This window comes from Manacus candei, unplaced genomic scaffold (assembly GCF_025592945.1).
Source record: "Manacus candei isolate 608988 ecotype Guabito, Panama unplaced genomic scaffold, ASM2559294v1 h1tg000071l, whole genome shotgun sequence".
Classification (NCBI taxonomy): Eukaryota; Metazoa; Chordata; class Aves; order Passeriformes; family Pipridae; genus Manacus; species Manacus candei.
In genome coordinates, this window is record NW_026138119.1 from 5,433,353 (window position 1) to 5,461,317 (window position 27,965).

Here is a 27,965-nt window from a genome sequence, read left to right on the forward strand (position 1 = left end):
TTCCTAGGAGGAGAAATGCCCCTGTACTGGAAGAGGAGAGATAGCATAATGCCTCTGAGCTCCTCTTCATTGGCAGCCTTCCCCTGGCACATCTCTCCCCTGTGGAGTTCAGACCCTGCCAGGTGAGCTGCAGCTCTCCATGTCTGTGTGTCTCCTGGTTTGCAGACCCCTCAGGAGATGTCCATCAGCTCCTGGGAGCAGGCTGACCATGGGTTGAGACCTTCTGCTCTAGTGGGAGATGAACTGAAGCTGGGACAGTTCAGGCAGGAAATAAGTGACATATTTCCAGCAGTCAACAGTAATGAGTCACTGGAAGAATCTGCCCTGGGATCTACAAGCTCTTCACTTCCAAGGGTCTTTTGACTTGGGGCTGGATGGCCTCCAGAGGGGTGCTCTGTGCTGGCCACATGCTGAGGACGTGAGGATGCTGCTTGGGTGATATTCTCTAGGCAGGAGGTTGGAGAAGTGACATTAATGATCTGCAAGCCACTTACTGAATGAATAAATAAGTGGCTACAAAGCAGCAGTGCAGCAGTTGGACAGGGATGGTCAAGTGTGTGGGACTGTGGTGGGTCTGGGGTGATGTCCAACATGGGGAGTTGATTCCACTGGGTGATGCAAGGATGAGCCTTGCACTGCTCTGGGAAAAGCTGGGATGTGTTGCTGAGGGGCCATTCCTGAACCTTGCAGTCCACGGGGTCCATGTGCCCCAAAGACCCCTGGTGATGCACCGTGAGCTCCTGGAGCTCTCTTTAACTTTGGCTGCCCCAAGTATTTGGTGTCAGCTTTGCCCAACCACTGATTCCCCGTGTTTTGGGTGCTCTGTGCCTGCTCTGCACCTGTGAGCCTTTGCTCTCTGGGAAGCACTCCATGATCCCAGAGCTGATAGTTTATTCTCACCCTTTTAAAATTTTAACTAGTCATCTGTGCAGAATATGCCCCTTCTTGCTGCCTGTCAGCTCAAATTTTGCAGACCTGGAAGAGAAAACCCACAGAGAGCCACATGTTGCTCTGGTCCCTGTGAGTGACTCTCTCTAGGAGCCATCCTGCTCACAGCATCCTATTCTAATCCAGGCTCCTTGCAGATCCACTCAGTTGTGAGGCTCTGCTGAGCCCAGAGTGAGGCTGGGCTGCCCTTCAGGTCCCACATCTCACCCCCTCGGCCCAGCTCTCTCCCATGTGCCCCATCAGTGCCCAGCCTCCAGCTCACCAGGTTAGTGCCCTCCTTGGTGCACAGGATGGAGCCTGAAGAGCTGGGTTTGCTGCTGATTTGGGTTTGTGCTGCCCAGCCTTTACCCAGTCTGCATGCTTGACAGAGCAGCATCTGTCTGAGTGCCTGGATGTTCCTGCAGTGAGAGTATAGGAGAAAATCTCCATATTTCTCCACTGCCTCCAATTCCCTGAGCAGGTCCAGATCTCTGTGTTGCCTCTTTCCAGCTCCCAGGGCTGTGGGATAACTCTCTGCTAGTCTCTGCTGGGACCATGGATGAGCCCTGTCCCCAGAGAATGGGAGGTCTGTTAACAGATGCCCATCTCTGATGTCTGTGGAGCATCAATTACTGTTTGCAGGTTTCCATTCCCACTTACAATGCTGGATTTGACCTGGTAACCCTGCAGGAGGGGCTCTGCTGCCTGCTCCTGGCTGCATCCCAGCTCAGCCCATTCCCTTGCTGCTGGGGGGAAATGGGGGTGCTGCTCCCAAAGCCAGGGGTGTGAACTGGGACCAGCATTAATGGGGGCTGCCCAGGACAGATCCTGTAAGTTCTGCCACTCCCAGTGGGATTTTGGAGGGGAAGAGCATGCTGACCCCTCTTCCTTGACACCCCTTCCTCAACAGCCCACACTCATTATTCCCAAATGAAATAAGATGGCTCTGGAAAGGCCCTCCAATTAGCTGTTATGCAGGAACCTTTGCTAGGCTGTTTTCTGTGCTCTCTCAATTTCCACTATCTCCAGGCATCAGCTGGAGGGTTCCCAAGCCGGAGGGAAGCCCAGCATTTCTGCTGCAGAAACGTGGTCCCTCCACCCCTTCTCAGATCCACAGGGCCTTAACATGTTCCCCCCTTGCTCCTGCCTCTCTCCCAGGGCATGTGGACCATTTGTCTGGGAGCCTGGGATGAAACCCAGGTCTTGGGGAGAAGCTGTGAGATGCCACCATCACTCAAGGTGAAGGTGGCCAGATCATGGCTTTTGTCCCCTGCCCAAAACAGTGGGTCCCCTGCCTGGGCTGCTTGTCCAGGGCAGGTGGGAAACCACAGTGGCTGATGAGGGAAGAGCCAGGTCCCCATCACATGCACTGACACGCCTCTACTCAGTAAAATATTTATTCCTCCATTATTTCACAAGAGTTGTTTTTACAAAAGACCTTACAAAAATTTCCGAAATGCAGACATGCAGAAAAAAACAAAACAAAACAAAACAAAACCAAAAAAAAAAAATCCACCATGGATCTTGTTACAAGTAATTGAAATGTACAAATAGAAAGGGGGAGAGAGCTTAGATTACAATAATCCCTCGGTCCTGCTACCCCTCCGTGGGTGCAATTTGTATCTCGTCTCGGTGAGTTCAGCACTGACTGACAAGCTGTGATAAGCTGCCAAGAGCACGGCAAAGGAGGGGCCCTAAGATTAGGAGCAAATGTTTTCAAATATATATATACATATAGATATTTAGTGAAGAAATATTTATTCCCTGCTTTTTTTAGGTTTACAGAAACGGCATCTGCAAACTATTAAATGGGTTTATTTTCATTAATGTTCTCAAAGAGGCAGCGACATTTATATCCCTGTGGTTTCATCTTGTATAACCGAAAAAAGAGCCCTGTGCTTTTCCATGGGAATAGGACCCCCCCCGGGCCTCCTCCTTCTGCCCCAAGGGGTGTTTCTCAGGGTGGGTGATTTGATCCTCAGTGGATCCCTCTTCCCCCTGGCTTGGCAAGTCTCTGTGTGGTATGGGGAGTTGCTGGCATGGCAAATGGGGGAAATACCAGCCCTGGAAATAGGGATGGGGGCAGAGCATGGGTACTTAGGGTGACACTCCTCCCTGGATGGGGTGGACAGTGTCAGTCAGGCTGTGCCCTGTCCCTGCCTGCTGTGCTGGAGGAGGAGAAGGTGGTCATTCCCAAATAGATTGGGTGGAGCAGAGAAAGCTGGGGCTGGAGGCAGGATGGAGGGGCTGGTTCACCCCCAGCCAGAGGAGATGTGCTCCTCTCCTTGCTCTCCCATCAGATCTCCAGCTGGGTGCTGGGTGAGTACCCTTGGGTTGGTGCTGTCTGGGGTGCAGCTGAGGGTCCCACATATAGCTGCAGTGAGAGTCCCAGTGGGAACGGGAGAGGATGTTCCTGGGAGCTGTGGGCACTCAGATGGTCACTTTGTAGTTGTGACACTTTCAGCCTTGGTGTCACAGACCAGAGGATGTTTATCTGGAGGAAGCACCTCAGCAGTTGCTCTGTTCATCCTCAGACCTGCTGCTACAGTCCCCAAGCCAAGCCCTTCCAGGCAAATAGGGCTGGTGCCTTCTCTGTCCGGGCCACCCCTCTGAGCTGGTGGTGTCCCCATGCCTGGCTGGTGGCATTTTGTGGCGGGTGAGGAAAGGGTGGCCTGGTTTCCAGAGGGTAACACCTCCATCCCTCTGGCTCGTTCCCCATTGCCACGGGACTGGCAGGGGAAGGCGGAGGCTGCGTCTCTCCACGGCTCAGTCCCATGGGCTGGGGCGAGGCTGCCCCCACCGTGTCCATCCCCCCACACATCCCACCTTGCAACCTCATTAGGCTGCACAGCAGGGTGGGACGAGGGGGAAACCATTTCCTCTCTGCAAAACCAAAGAAACCTCCCCCCGTGGCGTCGCCGGCCCCAGACCCCTGCTCACATCTGCGGAGCTGCCGACAGGGAGGCTGTGCCTCCGGAAGGCGAAGCCTTCGTTGGCACGAAGCGCTGGGAGCCGCCTACTCAGCTGAAACCCAACAGCTTTTTCCAATTTTCTCTTTCCCTGGGACGGTTCAATGACCTGGGGCTCTGCAGAATCGCTGGCAAGCCCACCAGGGCAGGGCAGCAGTGCCTGCCTGGGGACTGGCGATGCACCCCTGGCTCACAGGAGAGCTCACAGGCTCCAAGAGAGGCTGGTGAGATGCTCCAGCCCTCCTTGCTCCTCTGGGAAGGAACAAAACCTGACGCCATTGAATAGGCTACTCCTAAATGCAGGCAGCACAGTGCAGAGGGCTGGCTGGGACTGGCTGTGGCATGGGTGAGCTGTGCCAAAGTCCCAAATGCTGTGGCTGGGGCTGCACAAAGAGGTGAACACACAGGTCGGCTTCGGCACTTGTGGTTGAGCGCCACAAGTCACAGCCTGGCGGAAAGGGGAGCTCGTGGTCCTCCCACCGCTGCACGTCCCCGCGGGAGGAGAAGACCCAAGAACTCTTTGGCTCTCTGGGTGAGATACCCAAATTGGTCAAATCCAATAGTCCAAGATCCTTCCATGTTTGGAAGCAAATTCTTGTTCCCTTGGCAAGTCTGTTTGTCCTCGAAGAGCGCGTGGGGGGTATGTGTGTGTATATATAGCCGTTATTATAAGGGTGTGCGGAAAAGCAAATTTCTAACCAAGTTTGCTCCATATGTGGCTATAATTATGTGCCACTTCGGCCTGGGGACTGACTCTACCTTCAAAAGGGAAGGGAAGAGGAGAGAAGAGGTGCTGAGACACACTGGATGAGTGACATGTGTTGGGCAGGTGGCGGATTCGTCCTGGACCGGCACAGGAGCTCCACGTTGTATCCTGGATGAGGCCGCTGGGCGGGCTTTGCCCTGGTCAGTTCACGGTCGGCACCTGGTTCTGATGGAGGCTGAACTCTTTGGCTTTGAGGCGCAGGCTGGCGATGCTGTTGGCCATGTTCACCCCTTGGGTGGGCGTCGCGGTCCCGCTGGAGCTGTAGGAGGGCACAGTGCTGCGGGGAGGGAGCAGGGAGGGATGAGGCGTTGCCCATGAAGTCCCCATGCCCCTCGTGGTCCTGCCGGCTTCCCAGGCCAGACTGCCCCTTCCCTCTCAGAGGTCTCCCACAAGAGCAGCCAAGGCTTCAGCATTTTTATGGCCTGCTGGATGTGGGAACCCCTCAAAGTATGCACCAGGCAGCCCTGCCTTGAGCTTTTGGACGAGATGGCTGGTCGTGAACAGCTGGGAACCAGAAGGGACCCATGTCACCTCCTGTGCCGAGATGTGGGAAGGGTCAGCATGAGGCCAAGCGAATCCCTTGCAAGTACCAGGGCCCCAAAATGCATGGAGAGAGAGAAGCCTGCTCAGCAACAGGCAGTGAGTGGGTGCTCAGAGATGAAAGGGGTTCCCAAAGCAAAGTCAGACAAGCTCGTTTTGGCCCTGTAAAACTCCCTAAATCCCCAGCAGCAGCACAAGGCTGCGTTCCTACAGTGGACTGGTCCCTAGGCAGCCCTATAACCACCTCTCCCCAGCTCCTCCAAAGCCTCCACCTACCTGTACGGGGAGGTGCTGGTCCAGGAGAGATACTCCGGGGTCAGTGCGGTGGGTCGTGGCGCCATGGGCTGCTCAATGGCTGCCTCTTGGCTGTAGGATTTGAGCAGTGATGCTGATCTGTTGGCCAGCATGGCCCTCTCGTTACGGCGAAACTTGGCCCTCCGGTTCTGAAACCAGACCTGCGTGGGGAGGGAAGGGGGTCAGCAGGGATGTCCCAAGCGTCTGTCCTACCGATCGTGGTCGTGTGCAGGATGAAACCAGAGAGGGGACAGTCCCTGCTCCTGCCTGGGGGCAAGGCAGAGGGTGTTGTTTTCTCCCACACAAACCTGTGCTCACCTGGACTCTCGCCTCGCTGAGGTTGACCCTCCTCGCCAACTCCTCCCGCACGAAGGCGTCGGGGTAGTGCGTCCTCTCAAAGACCCTCTCCAGAGCCTGCAGCTGGCTGCTGTTGAAGGTGGTGCGGTTCCTCCTCTGCTTCTTCTTCCTCTTGGCCGCCCCACGGCTCGGGCTCAGGCTCTCACCTGTGAGGAAAGCACAGAAGAGGCCACGTGAGAGCCAGACCTGTGTGAGACCCCACAGACCCCACAGCCCAGCCAGGCTCAGGCCCTCCTGGAGGTCTGCACTCCCTGCGGGCACCTGGGACTCTGGAGGGAGCAGCATATGTGCAACCCTGTGGTCACCATGAGAATCTAAACCTATTCCGGGACCTGCAGGAGCTGAGGGTTAACCCCAATATTTGCAAAGACCTGCAGTGGTTTCACATCTGGCTAAAACCACCTGGATCTGATTTTGAATACTGGTCTCTGTGGATTTTTGGGCAGCACTTGATCCAAACTGGGGACGTGCCCACAGGGTGTCCCGGGCTCGGCTCATCCTAAGGCATTAGGTCAAGCTTTCCTGAACAGCCATGGAAATTCAGCACCAAAACACAGCCAAGATGAGGGTCTCGGCTCCCACCTCCAGCACCCCCTGAAGCCCCAGCCGTGGCATGTCCCCAGGGTGACACAGGACTGCAGCCAAGCATCTGCTCATCCAACCCCGGTCTTCAGAGCTCGGAGCGAACGGCACCGTGTCTCGCAGAGCTCAGCCTCCACAGTGTTTATTTCTGGCTTTGCTGGCTCATGGAAACATGAAGCTGAGGGTGTAGTTTGGTTTCTCAGTATTGATCTTGGGCTGTCAGCCAGGCTGAGATTAATCTCCTCTTTGTCACTAATATCATAAGGTTTAGGCAAGTTTATGAAGTCTTTTTCCGAGACACCCAGTCAGCTGCCTGCAAAGGCTTCATGGGGAGCACGACTCGCTGTCGTTCTGCCTTATGGAGGTACTGGTTAATGATTCTTTCTGTTAATAAAGCATCTGGATCCAATCTGTACCTACTGGTGGGAAAGCATTTTGGATTTATTTGAAATGTTAATAATTTTATGACATTCTGATTCATAGCAGGGTTATATTGGGGGTTTCTGCTCTATATCATTGCAGGGGCCACGGTGGCAGAACTCACCACTCCCTCAATATGCTCAAGAATTAAATGCTTGCTAATAAGTTATTGTGGCACTTATTAAATAAGTGCAGGGGTTTCAGATGATACTCGAGCAACAAACAAAATCAACTGCAAGGGATATTAACTCTCCTGCTCCAAGACACCATCAAGCTGTTGAGCAGGAGGAAACTATGGGTTCCAAGATCTTTAAGGCCACAAAAACCATCTTGGGACCTTAATTCTTAATAATTCGAGCCGCGAAATGTCCACTGCTAAGTTTTGCATCAAGTCCCTAAGGCCTTTTGTGCCTGAGTACACCACTCTCAAGAGCTGTCCCATCCTGAGGACAAGCCATGAAGACCAGAGAAACCCCAAGACCTGCTGGCAGGGGTGTGGAGGTGGGACCTGGCCACCACCACCACCCCTGTCCCCCATCACCCAGGCACATGCAGAAATGCCACGTTTTGACCATGATGGGGCCAAACTGCTGGGGCTTTGGGAAGAGGAGAGCACCCCTGGGTGTGAAGGGGAGGAAAAGGAGCTCTGTCCCCCTCCCAGGGCCTCGCTGCAGCTGGCAGCATTTCTCTGGGTCTTTTATTGTGTTGTCGGTGCATTTGGACCTTGGTTGACCATCCCCTGGGCTGGAAACAGCCTGAGCTCTTGTATTTGGGACACGGCCTTCTCGGTTGGGTAAAGACAGGATGGACAGTGCTGTGCCTGAAATATGTGTGGGTTAGAGGCCCTTTCCCCAGCCAGGAAACCACAGGCTGCCCTTTGCTGCCGATCGTGTTTAAAGGCTCACAAATAAAATTCTCAGGATTCCCTCCAGCCCTTGTTCCTGCAGCTTCAAATGTTCTGCCAGTCTCTGCTTTCCAGTTGCCCCTTTTAGTTAAACTCCTTTTTTGGTCCTGTTTTCCTTCAGCAAGCTAACGAGCCGCTGGATTAAAATACATGAAGTCCAGCCATGGTTGTCCCTGGGTTTTCTGGGAGCCTGGGACTGAAACGGGAACCATCAGGCTGGGAAAGAGCTATGGGATGTACCAGGGTGAGAGATGTTTCCTCATTGGGTTTATGATGACCCCGTAGGGCTTCTGGGGAAATGACAGACCAGGGTTTGGTTCAAAACTTGCCATCACCAAGGGCACCCACTGCCCTCGCTGAACCAGCAATGATTTCAACAGAATCTTAGGAAATGTATAAATAAAATTTATAAACCCCTTTTGGTTTCATCCCCAATTTAAACCTGGCTGTAGGACTTTTCCCTAAGTGATTGCTTCTCTCACCCACTCTAATTTGGCTGAAGGCAAGGAGGAGGTGGAAATGTTTCTTAAATTAATTCTCAATCCAGTTCTGTAGGATCTGGCCACATTTCTGGCTGGTTTCTCTCTCCCCAAACCCATGGAGGGAAGAGCTAAATGGCCACGGGAGATGAGCATTGCTGAGCAATTCCCATATGGGGCTGGCAGGCATGCTGGGATCGAGGTTTAAGACCAGAGTTGGGTCAGGATGTGTCCGAGTGCCAGTGGTTCCCAGGCTTTTTGAGAGCTTCAGACCCTGGGCCATGCCTCAGTTGGGGCATTTTGTTCAGCCTCTATTGCTGGTTTTAATGGAATAACCTTCCACACTTTTTCCAGGCCATCTCTGTATGGCAGGGAGGCAGCTCCACAGTTGGGGGGCCTGCCTGGATCCTCTGCTCTGCTCAGGGATGAGCCTTGGAACAGACCAACACATCTTGTCCCCATTAGCTCAGGCCCTGCAGGGTTGTGGGACCAGATAAATGCCACCCTAATTGCTGGTGGTGTGTGTCTGACAGGTTTACAATGTACAGAGTTGGGCTGGATTGTTTCTGTCAGAAATGCTTTAACAGTCTCAAAACAGCTTCCCAAAAATGAGCATTGCTAAGTTCTCTGTGGCACCAGAGAAGGAACGGAGAAGAGGATGGAGAGGGTGCCCCAAAGACCCTCTGCCATCTCACTGCCATCAGCAGGACCTGGATTTAACCAGACTGACACCTTGATGGAGGAATTGGAAACCATTTCCTCACCCCGATGGGCTTCCCGGAATAAGGGTTTGTAACTGCACGAAGTTAAACCCAGCTCACCACCATCTACATTTTGCCCCAAAGCAGTGCCTGGGGAGGCTCTGGAGAAAGCCAAACCCTTGCCTTTGTCAGTTACAATTTGGGGATTCGTTTGGGGCAGGGCTTGGTTGTCCGAGGTCAGAGGGGCTCCTGAGCCTTCTCCCCAGCCACCTTCACTGTATTTATCTTCCACTGATTACAGTTTCCACTGAAGGGGAAAAAAAGACGCAGGAGAAGGGGGAAAACCGGGGGATAACATTACTGAATAACGAAAGATGACGTGCGGGGGAGGATGGGGAGAGGGAGGTGCAGGGGCTCTGCACAGAGCAGGATGGGCCCGGACTTAAATTGCCCCAGTGTGTTAGGAAAGACACGAGACTTTTCCCCCATGATGTGGATGAGTTTTGGGGTGCTGGATGTGCCCTAGGTAACCCCTAGCCTCCTCTCTGAGCTGCCCAGCACCAGGCAATGCTGCCTGCCCAAGAACTGCAGCCAGCCCGGGGGCAGAGCTCTGCCCTATGGGTGCCATGGGGCCCTGGAAGTCACCCCAAGCCCCTTCTCCAGGCGGGAGCACCGACGCTGACAAGCCTGGATCACACCCCACGCCGGGAACTGGGGAGTGACGGGTCCTGCCCCATTTGCAAAGGCAACAGCCCCGCGGGGCAGAGCCAGCTGGCTCAGCTGGGCACCAACCGAGCCCACTTTTCCAGCTCTTGCCTTTTCCCTCTGTGTTCCCATTAGTTTTCCATAGGAAGGACTCGCTGGGCTTGCCAAGGAGGGCCCCCTCGCTGGCAGGGCCCCCAACCTCCCGCGCAGCAGCCGCCGAGTGCTGTAAAGAGGTAATTTTCACTAATTTCCACCGAGGCTCCGGCTCTGACTTACGACCTCCATTAGCACACGATAAACGGCCTCGGTGCAGCTGGGAGCCAGCCCCAACCAGTGCTGACATTCCCAGCTGCTCACACGCCTGAGCCACAGGGACACGGCGTCCCTGGGCAGGGATGCTCCCCTGGATGGCTTTCAGGGATGGGCTCCATCACCATCAGTCTCTCTGTGGGGTGACTCCCCTCTGGACACCCAGTTTCTGGGGTTTCTCTGCAAAATGCTCATCCCAGAGCACGATGTCACCTCGCCCGACTGCCAGCCTGTCTCTCCCCCAGATGATGCTGCAAACCCCCTCCGTGTGCACCACCACAGCCTGGGAAAGATTTTGCTGCATCCAGCTCTGACACTTGGCTTTGAGGTGCAAAACCCCCCCCCCCTTTTTTCAGGGACCAGGTCAGAAGGGAGCGAGTTCAACCCTCTCATGCAAAAAAGCCCAGGCTACATCTCCCCCAATGTGTTTCATTTTCCATTGTGCCACAGACCCCGCAGCCCCGAACAGTTTTCTGCCATTAAATTATTTCACACGTTCCATTTATTTGCGAGCAGTTTGCCAAAGACCTTTTTAAGCTTTAAGTTTTTCACAACCCCCCCCCAGCCAAAATGATCAAATCTGCCGTACCATTTACTTCCCTTCTCCGCCTGGAATGGTATTTTTTTTTCCCCTCTTTTCTTCTCGGATATAATTTAAGGGTTGAAATAGCCTGGAGGGAATTAGCTGTAAATTCTTCCTAAGACAAATAAATTCAGCCCTCTAAGTTTCTACGTTTTTCAAACTGTTGAGAGACGTTTTGGGTTTGTTTTACTTGAAATAATGATCGTGGCATATCTGACCCTCAGGCTGCGGCCAGCTCTAACTAAATAAATAGCTTTTATTAATTAAGGTTTATCCTTAACAAATAAAACCCCAATTTGATCTCGGCCGGCTGAATTAGCAAAAATAAACAACGGGTTCTCCGGGCACTTGATGTGGATTTAACAAATTAACGCTGGGCCTTCATCAGGGAAGCCACAGGGTGGTGGAGGTCTTTTACAGCCAAGAAATCCTTTGGAAAAACAATGTCTTTCGTTTCTCCCATGGTCTCTCTCGGTAAACATGTGCACTCCCTTCATCCCTTCAGACACTCGGGGGAAGCGAGGAGAGCTCCGGCGATGACGTGCGCCAGAGTTTCATGTGCAATTGTTTAACTTGTTCCTCTAAATCATGCGATGGGGAGGAAGCGTTTCCCCTCGGATCGCAGCGAGCTGGAGAGAAGCTCTGGGGTTTGGGAACTGCCCCTCCACAGTGCCTGCCTGCTCCAGCTCCTTGCTGTCCCATAACTGTCAGCTGAGGCACCCAAAGGTGTGATTTGGGGGTGCATGGGCAGCTGAGTGCAGCTGCACCCCCTTTCCAGCAGCTACTTCCAGCTACTGCCCTGTCTTGGGACATGGTTGGGGACAGTCTGGGAGCCTGAGAGGGGTTTGCAGGGAGGAGGGATAGCAGGAGGGATGGCAGGAGGGATGGCAGGAGGGATGCTCCACAGGCCAGAGGGAAGACAGACAATTGTCCCTGTTCACAGGCACAGGCAGCACAGGGCTTGTTGCAAAACTGATGGTGGGAGCTGCCTATGCCACTTACAGGTCTTAAATCTCCCCAGATCATCTTGGGAACCCTAGAGGGCTGAGAAGCAGCTGGAAAGCTGCCCCCTCATGTGTGCTGGGTCACAGAACTGTGGTTCTGTGCACTTTCCTGCACCCACCAGTGAGCCCAGCCTGGATGCACAGGACCAACGCAGCGTCACAGCTTGGGGGCAAAACCCTATCGGCGTAAATCTTGTTTTCTGGGTGGTTTCACACCCTTACTCAGGGGAGAAGCCCCTTGGGGCCACCAACCCCTGCCCAAGAGGTGTTGGTCCCGGCTTTTCTTGGCCCTCTGAGGTTCAAACCCATCCCCCTCACTGCTGGGAGCAGGCTCTGACCTCCTCATCCCAACCCACCGCCACTCCCTGCTCCCCCTCCAGCCCAACCCCAGCCTCATGGAGACCCTGGGAATGCTGGAGGCTCTGGGGGGAGGTTGAAGCCAGGGGGGTCCAAATGTGCTGAGTCCGAAGGAAACTTTCTCTGCTCAAGTGGCGCACATGAAAAATTTAAGAGAGGGGCAAGTCTCAGCTACTGGAGAAACATTACAGCGAAATGTTTCCGAGGATGTTTCACCTCATTAATTGTGAAAAAACTGAAACGCTGACACGTTTTTACAGGCTGCCAGTATTGCTGGGGGAAAAGTGTCTCTGTTAAAAAGGAGCAGCAAAAGCCTTGACCAAGAAAGAGGCCAAGGCTGTCCCGGGAGGGCCTTAGCCTGTGCTCACTGACAGGCAGCAGCAGACTGTTTTATGGTTATAGAGCTGCCTCTGCACCAGCCAGAAACCACCCAGAGCCTTGGTTCACTACCCCCAGCCACAGAGACACCCAGTTTCTGGGAGAATCCTACCTGGCAGTGCTGCAACCCTGGGAATGTTCCATGCATAGCCTGCATGGAGCACTCCCAGAAGGAATGCTCTCCTGAGCCCAGAAGGCTTTTCCCCTCGCACCCCCAGATCTGGGGATGGTGTGCAGTGTCTGAGCACCCATCACAGAATGTCCAGCCAAAAGCCTGAGCAAGCTGGGAAGGTCCTGGAGAGCTGGCTGAGCCAGCAGCATCCCTACATCCCAGTGGGGATGTGCCCAACCTGTGCTTGCAAGCCGGTGGTGGCACTGAAACCTCTTTTTGGCTCATCCCCTTCTTTAGCGCAGCAAATGCATTGGGAATGGAATGCTTAGATGGGTATTGGGGACAGAAGGAACCTGAAAAGGAAGATCCCTGTGTTGTGGGACCCTGCTTCTCTTAGGGATGGTCCCAGCCTGTTATTAACCACCAAGTTCACTGGTGAGAGCCGTGAGCAGATACAAAGCCACCTCTCTGGGAAGGGCAGCTGTGATGTATCTGCTGCAAAACCCAAGCACACGAGAGGGCCAAGATCAGGAGGTCACAGTGATGAGGGAGGAAGAGAGGGGATGAAGGAGATGAAGAAGGGAACCAGGTGAGGAACCAGCCAGCTGAGCCACGTGTTGTGATTTAAACAGGATGCCCTGAAAGCTGAAAGCTGGTGAAATCCACACGGCTGCAGTAAAGCCCTGAGGCTTTGACATGCCCAGCAGTCCAGGAACATTTCCCAGCTCTTCCCACCATGCCAGAGGCTCCTGCCCTGACTAGAGGCTCCTGCACAGCCCAGCACAGTGCTCGCCCAGCCAAGCACAGGCCCCAGGAACGGTGTTCTGGCACGGCCAGCTCCTGCGTCAGCGGAAGCATTTAATGAATTAATTGCAGCCACATTCCCCGACGGAGGAGGCAGGGTTGGTGGGATGCTGTCAAGGCTCAGGAAGGGGCTGGGGAACATCTTTGGCCACAAAGCTCTGGTGGGAGAAGGCTGAGCAGCACAAGAAATTCCCTCCCACTGTCCCAGGGGTCTGGAGGAGAAAGCACCATCACCTGCCTTTTTCCTGGGGTGGGAACCACCCACGGACAGACCTTCGGAGAAGGTGACACGGACAGACCTTGCCCCCGGGCTCACAGCTCCAGGATGTTCCCCAGCACCCTGGCCCCGATCCCGACCCCGCGCCGGGATCCAGACCACAGAGCCTGGCACCACGAGCAGACCCTGACACAACCGCTCCAGGAACAGCCTTCAGAGCCCGGGACAGCGCTGGCGCCCGGCGCGGGGCGGGCGCAGCCCCTCGCTGTGCTTTCCCAGCCGCCTGACTCCCGCGCACCCCGGGAGCCGGAGCCGGGGCCATTGTGAGGGGCCGCAGGGCTCAGACTGCCTGGCTGCGCCCACCGACGGGTGGCACCGGCCCAGGGCATCCAGCCTGGGACCGGGAATGCCGAGCACATCCCTTGGGCTCGGTGGTCTGCGAGCGAAATGTTCCCTCCCAGGGCCGTGCCTGTGCGGAGGGTAACCCCAGCCTGGCGCGGGGATTTCGGGAGCTGCCAGGAGCATCCCGTGTGCTCGGAGGAGGCTGCGGCTGCAGCCCCACACACAATGGGCTGTCCCGGCTCCAGCACTGCCATTGCCTCCATTGTGTCAGTGCTCCATGGGGATGGAGCCACGGAGGAGCTGAGCTGGGGGAATAGCTGGGGTGCTCCTCCCCAATGAGTACCCTGGTTTGCCTCTCAAGAAATGGCAGGGTAAGGACAAAAGCCTCCTGGGAAAGTCCATCACGTGCGTGGGTTTGCTGGGGACGGTGGCACTGTGTCACTGCTGGGCACACTGGTGGCTTTGAGCTGCCAGGGCCTGGCAGGGTCTAGAATCTTCCCTGCTCATGGCAGGGGAACGTGCACAGCTCAAGGGGGTTCACTCCCCTCTGGGGCTCACCCCGTTTGCCTGTATGGGGCTGGGGTCACACAGAGCCTCCAAAGACTCATCTGTGAGGGTGTCAGTCTGGGATGTCCCCTGCAAATGCCAAAGAGGGAGAGAGGAAACAGGACGGATACGGGGATGGGGTGTGTGTTGTACCACAGCTCCCAGCTTTCCCAGGGATGCTCCAAGAGGCCGTATCAGACCAAAGGGCTCCCGAGGTGGACGCCTGTGGCCACAGGGCTGAGGGTGGTAGGAGCTGAAGCCCTCACAGCACAGCCAAGAGCCTCGGGAAGAGACACGGCGGTGGGTTTGTCGTGCCGGTCTGAGCCAAGCACCGACCGACGGGGGAGCAGGAATTTTAATTTTGTTCTCCTGCGAATCTGCCAACCCCCGCAGAGGAGGCCCAGGGACCAACAAAAGGCGCTGGCTCTGCCCCAGCCTGCGCCAGCCAGGAGCCTCCCCGGCGAGGAGACATTCTCCATGGGGCTTGCTTTCATCCTACGGCCAGGAGACCTTCTCAGAGCGGGATGAGACCAGTGCTTGGGCTGTCCTGCACCTCGCACTGCTGCAGCACCCAGGGATGCTCCCAGGGACACAGCCCCTGGGTACCCCCTGGGGATGCAGTGTCCATGCTTTCTCAGCTCTGGCCATGCCCTGTGTTAAAATAGCCAAGCATGGTGAGTGGCAGCACCGTGATGGCTCACAGATGTGTGAACGGGCCTCTGCAGTGCAGGGAAATGGCCAACCTGGACACCACAGCCAAAACACTGGGGTTTGGGTCAGCCACAGACACTGCAACAAGGGGTCTGGGCAGAGGGAATAGCCCGGGTGGCTCTCCACAGCCATCGAGATGCTGGGATGGATGACGCCAGGATGGACCCCACTGTGCTACATCAGGGCCGAGCACGGCAGATGCTGTTTCCTTCCCCATCCTGCAGACCTTTTAGGCACCCTTTGGTGCATCCATGAGGCAGCTGTGGAGGTGCCAGCGTCTCTTACATGTGGCCGCCTGACACAACAGGTTACACGGTTTGCCAGCAGGGCACAGGCACATGTAATTAATTAACACTAATGAGACTCCGGCGGGAGCAGCACCCGCCTGCGCTTGCAAAGCTCCACCAAAACCTTGATTTTAACTGCAAAGTGGGTTTCCCCCGGGGTGGGGAGGGGATGGGATGGCGGGTGCCTCGGGCCATCGTGGTGTCGAGAGCTCGCTGGGACTTCTGCTCAGTGGTTGAAAAATAAAACTAATCAGCCAGGGCTGCATAGCAGGAACGTTGTGTAGAGGGCTGGCTCCCAGCCAGGGACCCCTGGCATGGTGATCCCAGCCTTCCTCTCCTCCTCAGCCCCCCAAAAAAGGTGATTTTTTGAAATTTAATAGGCAAAAGCCCAAGCAAGCCAGACCCAATGGCATCTGGCACGGAAACTCAACACCAGCCCACCGAGTTAAAGCACAGACCCCATTGCATCGGGGTCATTGCCAAGGAGGGGAAGGAGATAGGGAGGGACAGGGGGAATGATGAAAATCCCCAGTGCCCCCTCCTGCTGCCCACTGCCACTGACCCAACTCCCCCCTCTTTTCTGAGGCCAAAAGGGTGTTTTTCACACCCAACACGCCACTGAGCACCCATTTGACCCGTGAGCACCAGCACCTGCTGAGAGCCCATTGCACAGCCACCACCAGAGCCCTGTGGCCGTGGACACCAGCATGTCTGGCCAGGGTGTGTGGGGTGGGCGGGAGCCCCCGGCCAGGACCCCATCCCACCACCACTCCAAGGAGGACCCTCGTGGGCGCCTGCATGCACAGACGTCCTGGAAACCTTTGCCAGCGAGCAGCATCGCTGTCCTCCAGTCTGGTTTTCATTTGAGGTCGGTGGCCTCTCGCCAAATTTATTGTAAAACATTCATTTTAATAAGTGGCTCGTATCTTTTTTTTTTTTTTTTTTTAAACCCAGCCCGGTTAACTGTTTCCAGGTTAGAGCAGAACCGTGCATGGTGGGGATGGCAGGGACGGCAGGAACAGTAGGGACAGAGGGGACAGGATGGCAGGCAGGTTGCTGGGGACAGGTGCCAGCAACGGGGAGGACACCAGGGGACACCTTGGAGATGTCAGGATGAAGACATCTGCATCAGGGTCCTCCTGACCAAAGCCCAGCAGAGCTGAGACCCTCACCCTCATCACCCCAAGCCTTCATCCCCTCTTGGTCCCCAGGGAGACCAAGCACCATCTTGCCACACTGGGCATCCCAGCACTCTCATACAAACTCCATCCAAACTTAACCCCTGATGGGTAATCAGGTCATGTCGAACACACGAAGGGCTTCGCGAAGTGGACGGTGCCTGGTAGTTTAGTTTCAACATTTGTTTTAAGTTTTATAAACCCCTAATACTAATAGAAATGCTTCACTGTCTTTTAATTTAAATGAAAACAGTTATTTTTTTAATTTAAAAATTCCCCCGAGGTATTTACAACCCCCAAATTACAGCCATGTGGCCGGCCCAGCTGAGAAAGTGAAATTGGTGAGGAGGGAGCGTGGCAGCTGCCCCAGCCCGAGCCCAGCCCAGCCCAGCCCTGAGCAGCATCACGTAGTGTTTGTCCCCACATCACTCATGTCCCCTCCACAGCACCCCATGGACGGATTCTGCTTCACACCTTTGCTGGGGACATGGGATCCCAGCTCAGGGGGTAACCAGCACCCTGAGCTGCCAGCCACAGCTGTCCCCAGCAGGTTGGCATCCTTGTCTTTTCTGCCTGCCAGTGGGTTTGGAGACAGGAGATGCCCCTGCCTGTGACCCATCCCGTGCCCTCCTCAGCTGTGCTGCTGCTGGACCAGGCTCTTTGCTCCCCAGGGCTGTGTGTGGGGTCCCCTGTGGGGTCCCCTGTGTGCTCCCTGCAGCATCACTACCACTGCTACCCCCAGCTCAGCCCTGCACCTATGTGACCCACCCAGCCCCTGCAACACCCTGACACCCCCACCCCAGCCCTGGCAGTGTCCTTTGCAGCTTGGGGTGCAACACAATCCCCCCCACCCTGCATGACCTGGGGTACAGCATAACTCCCCTGAATGGCTCAGTGTAACACTCCCTCCACCTGCAATGCCCTGCACAGCTTGGGATGCATTGCCAGCCCCCCCATACACACATTGCATTGCCCTTTCCAACCTGGGGTGCAATATAACTCCCCTCCACACACATATCGTATGTCCCTGTAGGACCTGGGGTGCAATGTAACTCACACACACACATATCATATGTCCCTGGGGTGCAATGCAATCCTCACCCTACCCCAGCAATGCCCTGCATGACCTGTGGTACAATGCTGACCCCCTGTACATCTTGGGGTGCAGAGCAGCCCCCCTCATACACACACTGCCATGCCCTGTGTAGCTCAGGGTGCAACGCACCACCTCCCCAAACACACTCTGCAATGCCCTGTACAGCTCAAGACACAACACAGCCACTCCCCTGATGCCCTGCACAACTCGGGGTGCAATCCACAGAGCCTGGGGTGGCTCGACCAGCTGCACCCCCCAATCCCAGCTCTGTCCCTGGGCTCCTCCCCGCAGCCCCCGGCTCAGCTCCCGTGCCGGCTGGGAGTGCTGGGCTGTGCCCCCTCCCCAGCACCCCGCTGCCATGTGCTCCCCGCCGCTCCCCCGGCTCCCCTGCCATGTGCACTCCAGTTTCCTTGCGTGTGAAGCCTGCAGCCTCTCGGATTCAGTGGCTGGAAAGGATGGCGCCTCTCCACATCTGGTTCAATGCGCGAGCCTGGCGCCTGGCTTAGCCACAGTCTCCATTCAGAGACACACAGACTTTAATAGACTCATACAATTCTTCCTGATCTATCACTGCAGCCGCAGCTGAAAAGCTGCTTTATTATATGCACTCAAAGGGGGATGAGGAGGGAAGGGGAGGGGGCCGGCGGCTGGAGCTGCCGCTCTCTGAAGGTTCCCAGCCCGCCCAGCATCCCCCCGGGACCTGAGCTGCACCCCCAGCCCCGCCCGCGATCCCAAGGGCTGTTTTCCCCATAATCCCGCGTGAAGGAGCAGCACCGCAGCCTCATTATATCTCCTGCTCAATTAACACCCGCCGCCCTCCGAGCTGCCGCTTGCAGCCCGGCACGGATGGGGCTGCAGGGGAGGGGGTGGCCGAGGGGACCACATTTGTCTCCCCGATGTCCCCAGCAGGTCCCAGCGCTGGGGCCGGTTTTCCCAGGGGAAGCACAGGGCAGGGAAGCGTCTGGTGAGGGATGCTCAGCATGGACAGGGCATTTCGTCACGCCGTGGGAAGGCTGGAAAACATCGCCCGCGGTCATGTGTCCCTCGGGCAAATGCAAACACTGGGAATGCCTCGAGGGCGAGGGTGGGATTTTTTTTTCTTTTAATTCTCGGAAATTTAGGGTTGTTCAGTGAAAAACGACCTGGTTCTGCAGTACCAGAGCAGTGCTTGCTAACAGGCACTGGAAAAAAAGCCTTGAAGCCCTAAAAATCAGTCCTTCCTCCCTGACAGGGTTTGCCTTTCCCATCCTCCCTGTCCCGGCTAGGGTGACCAGGCAGGGGATGGCTGCCTCTGCCCACCGTACTTGCCAGGAAAAACCTGATCTGCATTAACCCTGATCTAAATCCTTGCCCAGTCCCAGCCCAGCCCAGCCATAACCCACCGCCCTGGCATTTTAAAGGATGCTCTGAGCCTGCTCAGTGGCTCAGGGATCCCATCCTGGAAGGATAATCCCTTCCAGCTGCTGCTCACATTGCAGGGAGGGGATGAGGTGCCATCCTGAAGACACCAAGCCTCTGCCAGTGCCAAAGCACCTGGGTCCCATCCTGCTTCAAACCTCATCCCTTCAGCTCCCTGATTTTAGAGCTCTAGGGGGATAATTCCCCATGGCCTGGGAGAAGGGGTGATCAGCCCCACTCCCTGGGAGAGAGGAGGGTTTCTAACTAGGCAGCCTCAAAGCCCCAAATCATTTCATCAGCCTCCCAGCTACAGACACACACCCAGGCTCTCTTAAAATGCTGATTCGTTGAAATTCGCCCATCTTGGCTGTGCAGAGTCGAAATTTCATATTTTTCCTGTGAATCAGCCCCATTCCCTGAAATAACAGCCCAAAAGGAGAGGGGAAATAGTCTTGCACTGAGCTGTTCCTGGTCGAGTGAGCCCAGGGGGGACAGGGAAGGTGTCCCCACACCCCAACACCTTCCTGGGCTGGGCATGGCTGTGCCACAGGGCCTCTGAGCTGCTGGGGATTAAAGCACATCAGTGGCTGCTGCCAGGGCTCCCAAGGGAGTGGGGCAAAGCCCCGTGTCCCCACCACACACAGGACCCCCCCACTGTCCCCTCCAGGCCCTGTCGTGCAGTGACTTTCCCTGTGTTCCTGTGCCCTTTCCCTGCTGGAAAGGGGCTTGGAAAGGAGCATCTGCCACAGCAATGCCTGCCAAAACCCAGCTCACCGGGGGTGCTGAGGGGAGAAAAATCCCAGCAAGGAGAAGTCAGGGAGAAAATTGATTTTCCTGCCCTCCTGGCCGAGCCAAGGCTGCTCTGCCTCTTGGGCTCCCCCAGCAAGAGGGGACCCATCTCCCCAGGCCCTGGTTTTGCCTTTTTTTTCTCTTCGCCCTCTGGCAGCAGCTCCCCCAGCACAGATGTGAGCATGTGTGGGGACCCCGCTGAGCCCTGCAGGCGCTGCAGGAACGTGCCGGTATGTATTTCCCCGTGCCCCTGGGGAGGGCTCAGCGTGGGCAGAGTGCCTTCCTGGGGCCCCCGTTCCGACCCAGAGCCCCCCCAGGCTGGGGCAGGGGGAGCCTGGAGCCCAGGTGGGCGTGTTCAGCCCCTCTGGGGCCAAACTGCCCCCAAATTGGAGCCCTGGTGTCACCAGTCAGTAGGAGCCTGACAGCACCCCAGGGCACGGAGAATTCTCCGTGTCACCATGGGAGGAGCTGGATGGTGAGAGGGTGTCACTGTGGGAGGAGCAGGATGGTGAGTGTGTGTCACCCTTCAAGGCTGGAGGGCACAGGGAAGCACAGAGCAGTGGTACCAAGGTAAACCCCATGCCAGAAGCTCCACGAGACCTGGGCTCTCCCAACCATGACCCTCATCCATCCCTGCCTGCACCTGGTAGCGGTTGGTGCTGCTCTGGCTGGTTTTGCCAGGGCTTTGACCCAACTCAGCCTCTTGTCCAGCCTGTGCCACAGGAAAGCATCACTCCCAGCCCACTGAGGTTTTTGGATAGACAAGACCTGGGGAACCAGTTTCCCCTCATCCACGGGACAGGGGGACCATGTGCAGGACAGCGGGTCCCATGGCAGTGACACAGGATGAGAGCCATGGTGAGGGGGTGTCCCCCATTAGGGAGGGGTACAGGGTGGGTCCTTTCCCATAGCCCCCTTTTTTCCTGACTGGGATATGCTGGGCTCCCTGTGAGTGGCTGGAAACCTGGGTGAGCTGGGACCTGTCAGGCTCCCCATCCATCCACCCATCCATCCCTCTCCTGTCACCAGCCTTGCACTAAGCACAGACAAATGTGGAGGGCTGGGAGGTGGGCTGGGGCAGGAAGCTCCCACGTGGATTAATTGGATCAAGACACACTGACTGATGCTATACTGGGGACCTGCCAGCACTGGGCACTTGGCAAGTGCTGTCCTCTCCCCTGGGGACAATCCTGCTCCAGCAGCTCCACAGGCACCATCCTTGCATGGAGAAAAATCCCTTGTCTTGGGGTCTGCAGCCCTCAGAGCCCTCCAGACAGGGAAATGTCCCCAAGCAGGTGCTGGGGACAGGAAGGTGATGGTCTGGTCACTGAGAGCCACGTCCATGCAAGGATGGCTCCTGTCCCAGTGTCACCCATCCCAACTGCACTGGCCTTACAAATCTGAGATGGCTCACCTCCCCCTCTGCTCTGGATGCCACCATTCCCAGCTCTGCCACAAAGGGACTGTCCCCATTGAGGCCCTGCAGGAGGTCTGCCAGCCTGGGAGGGCAGCCAGGCACCCTCAGCTGGTGCTGTTTTGGGGAGCAGTGAGGGATGATGGGTGCTGTAAACACTGCACCCCAGCCTTGCTGCTCACCAGCAGGATGTGTCCCATTCCAGTGCATCCCAACCTCATCCCACAGGCCAGGGTGAGCAGGTCGTGTTGCCACCCCAAGCAGCAGGGGTGCCCCTCCTTCTGGGCACAAAAGCATGAGAACCCTTCCTTGGAGAGCTGCAGCCACATCTATCAGATACTTCTCAAAGCCTCTTCCCCTGCCACAGAGGCTGAGTCGGGGTCTCTACTCCCCTGTCTGTCCCTGACCAGTCATCCAGAAACCATGGAAAGCTTCCCAGCACAGAGGTTTGCAGGATTTCCAGCAGTTTTGGGGCTGTGGAAGGCAGATGGGTGCTGGAGAGAGAGGTCTAACAGGTCTGGGGTTACAGGGCAGGGGAGCCCCGACTGGCTCCCCATGGCCCAATGTCGCTGGCCCAGGGCCCAGGGCTCTGTTTTCCTGAGCCAGGCACAGGGCATCAGTCAGGAGTTAATGATGCTGGGTTTAATTGCAGCAAAGCAGAGGTCCCAGGGAAAGCAGATCCCCAGGGACACATCCCAGCCATGGTGTTACAGGGCAGCCAGAGCAGCCAAGGTGTCCCTGAGCTGTGCCCCACATCCAGTTGGGACAAGTGGCACTTAGGAAGAGAAGCAGAACCAAACTGTGCCCTGTGAGCCAGGACCAGCACGGCTCCTGGACTGGGACACCATGGACACATCAGCTGGGATGGCTCTGCCTTGAGGAAGGTGCCTGAGCCCCGGGAGCAGCTTAGGGCTATCTGGGGCAGTCAGCCACTGCTTGATCCCAAGAGCAAGTCCCTTTTCCACTGATATCAGGTCCCTGTCCCTCCCTGCCTCTCTTCTCCCTTTTCAGCTGCCCTGGTTTACATAATTAAAGCCAATTTGCTGTGACAACATCTTAATCCCCTCTGCCCCTCGGGTGGAGCCTCTTCTCTCACTTCATCACTGCTCAGCTCAGCATCCACACAGCCCCAGGGTGGGTCACAGAGTTGCAGCCACCCTGGGGATGAGCAAGGGGCTGCAGGAGCTGTTCACAAACGGGATACCCAGGAACCACCACATCTCCCCATCCCACTGCCTGGTCCCAGTGGCTGCAGCCCCATCCCACATGCCTACCCCATGCTGAAGGATCCCCTCAGAGGGGCCACAGTCCTTCTTCTAAGCTTGGCTGTGACAAAAGTGGCTCTTTCTGAGTTTTCAGCCCCGAAGCGGCTGCCGGAGCCAGCGCCCGACTCCCTCTCCCATCCCCAGGCGGCACCAAAAGTAAGTTCATTGTTTGAAAAGCCATCAGTCAAGGCCTGCTGGCTAAAATTACCCTCCTGCTTTATCATCTTGAGAACATTAAGGGCTGTTGTTAACAGATGTTTCGCGTTACACATTATTTGTTAGTCTAATGAAAGGAGGTGAACAAGCTTTCAAGACCTCAGAAGCTGTGCCGAAGGTTTTCCATGGGAGGCTGTTGCACCGCTCCAGGGGAGGATGAAGATGAAGATGAGGACGGGGACAAGCTCTCACCACCCTGTTGACTCTTCCTTGCTCTTGCCTGGCTTGTGGGATTTCTGATTTTTCTCAGTGTCATGAGAGCAACGTGTTGCACAGATATTTATGCTTTTCTTCTCAGGAGGATGCACTGGGTGCCCTCAGGGCCAGTTTGGGGCTGGGGCCAAGGCAGGGGCTGAGCAGTCCCTTGGCTGGAGAAGGAGGTGGGGATGGCTCTGGTTCTTGGTGCCAGCAGGAAGGGATGTGCTAGCCCTGCAAAGGGACTGTGGAAGGGCTGCTCCTGGAGGAGAGGTGTGCTGAGGGCCCCAGACATGGGGCTGCCCCCAGCCCCCCTCTCCAGTGGGAAGGTGTGTGGGACAGAGGTAATGAATGAGAGCAGGAGGGGGTTGAATCCTCTTCTGCAAAGAATAAAACCCTGCCCCGAATTTCTCCATCTCTGCCAGCCTTTGGAACAGAAACCCCCTGCTGCTGCTTCCCTGGGGAAGGGGAGGGAGTTCTGTCAAGGTTGCAACCTGCTGAGCACAGCCTGGAGCTGCCTAAAGCATCCCTGTGCCAGTGCTGCCAACACACCCCCTGGCCTGCAGCAAGCCCTGCCCTTCACAGGGGTACCAGCAGCTTCACAGCAGGTTCAGGGCTGCTCTTGCTCCCTAACAGGTTCCCAGATGGAGCACAGAGCCACGTCCTGCAGAGACACACTGGGGTAACGTGTCCACTTGTGTTCATAATAAACCCACTGCCGCCGACCTTTGGGGCTCCAAACTTGCATCTGGCAGAAAAAAAAACCCCAAGATGGTGAAGAAGAAGACGAGAGAAAATGCTGAGAGTGTGTTTTACTTCAGGATGCCAATAAAAGACAACGTTACCAGTAAAAGTTCCTGTGCTGTCATCGCGCCGATGCCGAAAGCATCGCAGATGTGTAGCAAAAGGCTGACGCTCACAAAGGCAGGACGGTTGCCTCAGATTCTGCGTCTGGGATTTTGAGTCTACCCATCTCAATTTAGGAAATTGCATCCCAGTTAAGGCAGTGGCCGCAGGTAATGGGTCTCAAAGGTCGATGTTTGCACGTGCTCAAGTTTTTGTCTCTGCCTTCTCATTCTCCTCTTAGGTGTTCTTCTCTCCAGGTAGGACCAAGGGAAGAAATGCTTCTGCTCCTGGACAGCCTGTCAGAGCATCCCAGATGCTGATGTTTTCCTCATCCCTGCAAACTCACCCTAACAGGTGCTAATGGGAAATATCTCACATGGGCCAGCAGTGCTGGGATCTGCAGGCGCCAAACCCCCTGGGCCTCTGCCCCAGGAACAGTGGGCTTTTTGGTTGAGATATGGGCTTGTAGTGACTCAGGCAGGCCCCTTGCCTCTCTCTCTGGTTTTTGCATCAGATCCAGTTGCCACTGAGCTCTTTGGGTGCCTTAGGAGCTCAGCAGGGCAGTTGTTACTCTGCTGTTTTGCAAACAGCCCTGTGAGACCAACCAAGTGCTGCAGGCTGGGCTGGGTTTCCCAAAGCTGCACTGATCCCACAAGGAATACTGTCCCCCATACAGCCCCATCACCGGGTGAAAACCACCCCAACAGTCCCACAGGCAATGTGAGAAGTACAAACAGAACCCAAGGGAAAGGGAGGGAGGATGGAAAATAACGCTGAAAATACCAGATACCATCCCAGAAACAGCGCCCAGCCTCACCCAGCGCTCAGCATCCCGGGCACAGGCAGGCTGGGGGCTCAGTGGGGCTGCTCCATGAAGGAAAGAGGTTGTGCAGGGAATGAGATGTGGGTGGGAGAAAGATGCTTCAAACCTGCCTGCGGTGGGGGAACCCCGGGAGGGGACAGAGGGAGCACTTGGGGGGAGGTTCCCCACTGGGAACCCTCCCTCACCACAGATCTGGGCAGCCTCTGGGGTGGGCTGAGCCCCCTTCACGGGCACAGCTTCCCAGGTGAGTTGTGCACCCTGGCCAGGCACGGGGCATGCCCTCGGCAGGGCCATCAGCACCTCGAGGCTGTGCTCTGGGGGCTGCAGAAAACAAGCTCAGGATACCGCAGCCCAGCCAGGAGGCAGGTTTTGGGGATGCCACCCCAGGGTGCCCTCGCGGTGGGCTGCTGGCGCAGGCCCTGGGGGATGGTGGGGCTGCACTCCCACTCCACGCTCTGCCTCCCCTCCGTCACCTCTGTGCCCCGAGGTGACACCCGCCTCCGGCGGGGGGGCTCTGGCAGTTTGTCGGCTGCCCCTGGACCGGGGCTTTGCCCCAAGGACGGGGCGAACCCTCCTCGCCCCCGCCCCAAAAGCGGAGCGGGGATGCGCGGGGCCGGCGGAGCGGCGCGGAGGGTCGCGGGCGAGATTGTCCCGTTAGAAACGTCAAACTCCCGGACAGGACCCAGCGCCACGAAGCCGCGTCCCGGGTCGATCCCCGTCTCCTCTCCGAGCCCCGGCTCTGTCCCCCTGGCCCGGTGCTGCCGGTGCCGCCGGCCCGGGGACGCGCAGCGGCGGCCGCCGGGATGGGACCCGCTGCGTCCCGGTCCCCACGGCCCCGCCGGGCCGCCCCCGCTCCCCGAGCCCGGAAACCGAGGTGGGGAGCTCTGGGGGCAAGGGGGACCCCGCAGGCCGCCCAGGGACGCACCGACTTCCCGGGAACGTCCAATACCCGGCACCTCCGCTGACGGAGGGGAGGCGGCCGGTGCGGGGTCCCCGTGCCCCCTGGCCCGGTGCGGGGTCTCTTTCACACGGTGCGGGGTCCCTGACCCCGGAGCTGTGTCCCTCTCCCCCGGTGCGGGCTCCCTGTACCCCGCCGCAGTGTCCCTCTCTCCCAGTGCGGGGTCCCTGTCCCCCGGTGCGGGGTCTCTCTGTCCCAGCCGTCGGGGTGTGGGCACCCCCGCAGTTCGCCCCGACGGGAGTCACCCCTCTCCTCTACCTCCTCTACCCGCTCCCCGATTCACCCCAAACCCCGCTGCGGGGAGACACCGAGAGACACCGAGCCCCCCTTTGTCCGCCGTGCCCGGCCCGCGGCAGGAGGGACACGGCGGGGACACCCCATCCCCAAAGCTGCCCCAGCCCGGGGGAGCCCATCCCGGGGCGGCGGGGACTCACCGTCCTGGGGCGCTGCCTCGCTGCCGCTGCTGCCTCCCGACGGCTCCGGGATGGCCTTGCCGCCACCGGCGGGCGGGGGACCGGCCGCGGGGGTCCCGTTCATGCCGGCCGCCACCTCCTCCAGGTCGAGGAGGTGGCTCACGCTGAAGTTTTTCCGGCTCTGAGGGTTTTCGGGCGGCTCCGGGCCGCGCACGGCGCCGGGGGCGAACGGCTTGTCCATGGCGAAGGCTGGCGCCGAGTCCATGGCTCCCACCCCCAGCCCGCAGCCCACCCCGAGATGCCGGGCCGCTCCCCGGCCCCCTTCCCCTTCCCCACCCACCCCCCCCCCAAAAAAAAGAGAAAAAATTATAATAATTTTTTTTTTTTTTAAATAGGGGGGAGAAAAAAAAAATCACGGCTGCCCTGTGAGTCCGGCTCCCTCCCCAGCCCCTGTTCCGCCTTGTGCTGACGTCTGGGGAAAAAACCACGCTCCCAGCCCAAACTTTCTTCCCCTGCTCTTTGCTCTGGAGCTGTTCAAACAAACGCCCCTGCTCAGAGCCGAGCGGGGCGGCCCCTCGCCCCCCCCAGCTCCGCGACCTGCCCCCCTGCCAGGGGCCGAGCCCCGCCGGCAGCCAAGCCGCGGAAAGGGGGGGGCAGAGAGGGAGGGAGACCCGCTTCTCCCCCCCCTTACCCCAACCACATCACTCACCCCCCCTCACCCTGTTTTAAGTGCTTCTATCAACAAGTGTAAGTGGCTGCGCTCCGTGGGGAGGGATGGGGTGGGTTGGGAGAAGGGCTGGAGGGAGAGGTGACCCGCAGGTTAGCGGGGGACACGGCCCCCCTCCACCTCCAACCCCCCCCCCCTCCTCCGGTCCCCATCAACCCCGGAGCAAGGTCACCTCTCCTGGGAAAAGCCTGGCTCTCTCGCCTTAATGAGATAATTACGTCCTGCACCACAGTTAAAAACTCATAGGCTGCTTCCCTTGGGGTTAGAAAGAAACCTCCCTAATGAAAACCAGCCACCGGGAAAAAGGAGTTTTTCCTCTTTAAAATTATATATATTTATATATATACACACAGAGATATGCAGGGAGGAGGCGGTGGGAGGGAGGGAGGAGGGCAGAGCGTGGGGCTGGTTGCTGGTGTCCGGAGAGGGCTGGGCTCGGGGCGATGAGCAGAAATCGAAGAGGTTAACAGTTATTATTCCTTCCCCTCGATTCCAGCCGCTCTCCTGCCCGCCGCTGCCGGCACATATGGACGGGGCTGTGCACACGCAGGGTTCCACGCGAAATCTCCCAGCTCTGAGCTCATAAACATCCCCGCTCCAGCGCGACCGAGGGAGGCAAACCCCTGGCTGAGTTATTTTAACATTTGTCGAAAGCTTTTCTTGTGCTCTCTTCCCCTTCAAGTCGGAGGCGTGCAGATTTTTAAGCCAGCCAGTGCTGCCAAATCTGATCTTCCTGACAGGGAAGCAGCTTCCCAGAGCTCTCCAGCCTGGAAGGGGTGTAGCTGAAGGCAGATTTTGGCTCTCTCCGACTCTGCAGGGGGCTCCTCCAGTGTGCAAACAAGCCAGCCCAACCTCCCTTCCCCCCTCCTTTTTCTTTTTTGGGTCCGTTTGTTGGTTCTATCGGTCCAATTTGTTGGCCCGAGGGGCACTTCAGGAGTCAGCTCTGGTGTCTGGTTCTGTCCCCTTGGCTGTGTAAATCACGGGCTGGTGTCACACAGCACCAAACCTGACAGAGCTCAAGGAGCTCTCAGATGATACTCTCAGGCACAGGGTGTGACCCTTGGGGATGGTCCTGTGCAGGGCTAAGGGTTGGACTGGATGATCCTTGTGGGTCCCTTCCAACTCAGCATATTCTGTGATTCTGTGATCTTGTGATGCTGCTTCTGCTCCTGCTTCCCTGGGGGATGCTCCCCTGGGTGGGTGTTTTACCTCTGCCCAGCACCCAGCTGGATGGGACCTGTGTCACACAGTGCCAGGACAATGCTGGCTGTGCCCTCAGTGTGTGTTTTAGAATACAGATTGAATACATTGCCATCAGCCCTCCTGGCTGCTCCATGCTCTCAGAGGGGGAGA

At 57.1% G+C, this 27,965-nt stretch overlaps 1 protein-coding gene across 1 annotated transcript; it reads right to left on the reverse strand.

Annotated features, from left to right (window-relative positions):
- Nucleotides 1–1,944: 1,944 nt before the first annotated feature.
- On the reverse strand, nt 1,945–26,153 carry PRRX2 (paired related homeobox 2). The gene is made up of 4 exons (XM_051807743.1): nt 25,907–26,153; nt 5,815–5,999; nt 5,479–5,657; nt 1,945–4,939 (listed from the first exon to the last, which is right to left on the reverse strand). The coding sequence occupies exons 1-4, from the start codon at nt 26,148–26,150 to the stop codon at nt 4,804–4,806; spliced, it is 744 nt and encodes a 247-aa protein (XP_051663703.1). The 5' UTR covers nt 26,151–26,153; the 3' UTR covers nt 1,945–4,803.
- Nucleotides 26,154–27,965: the final 1,812 nt, after the last annotated feature.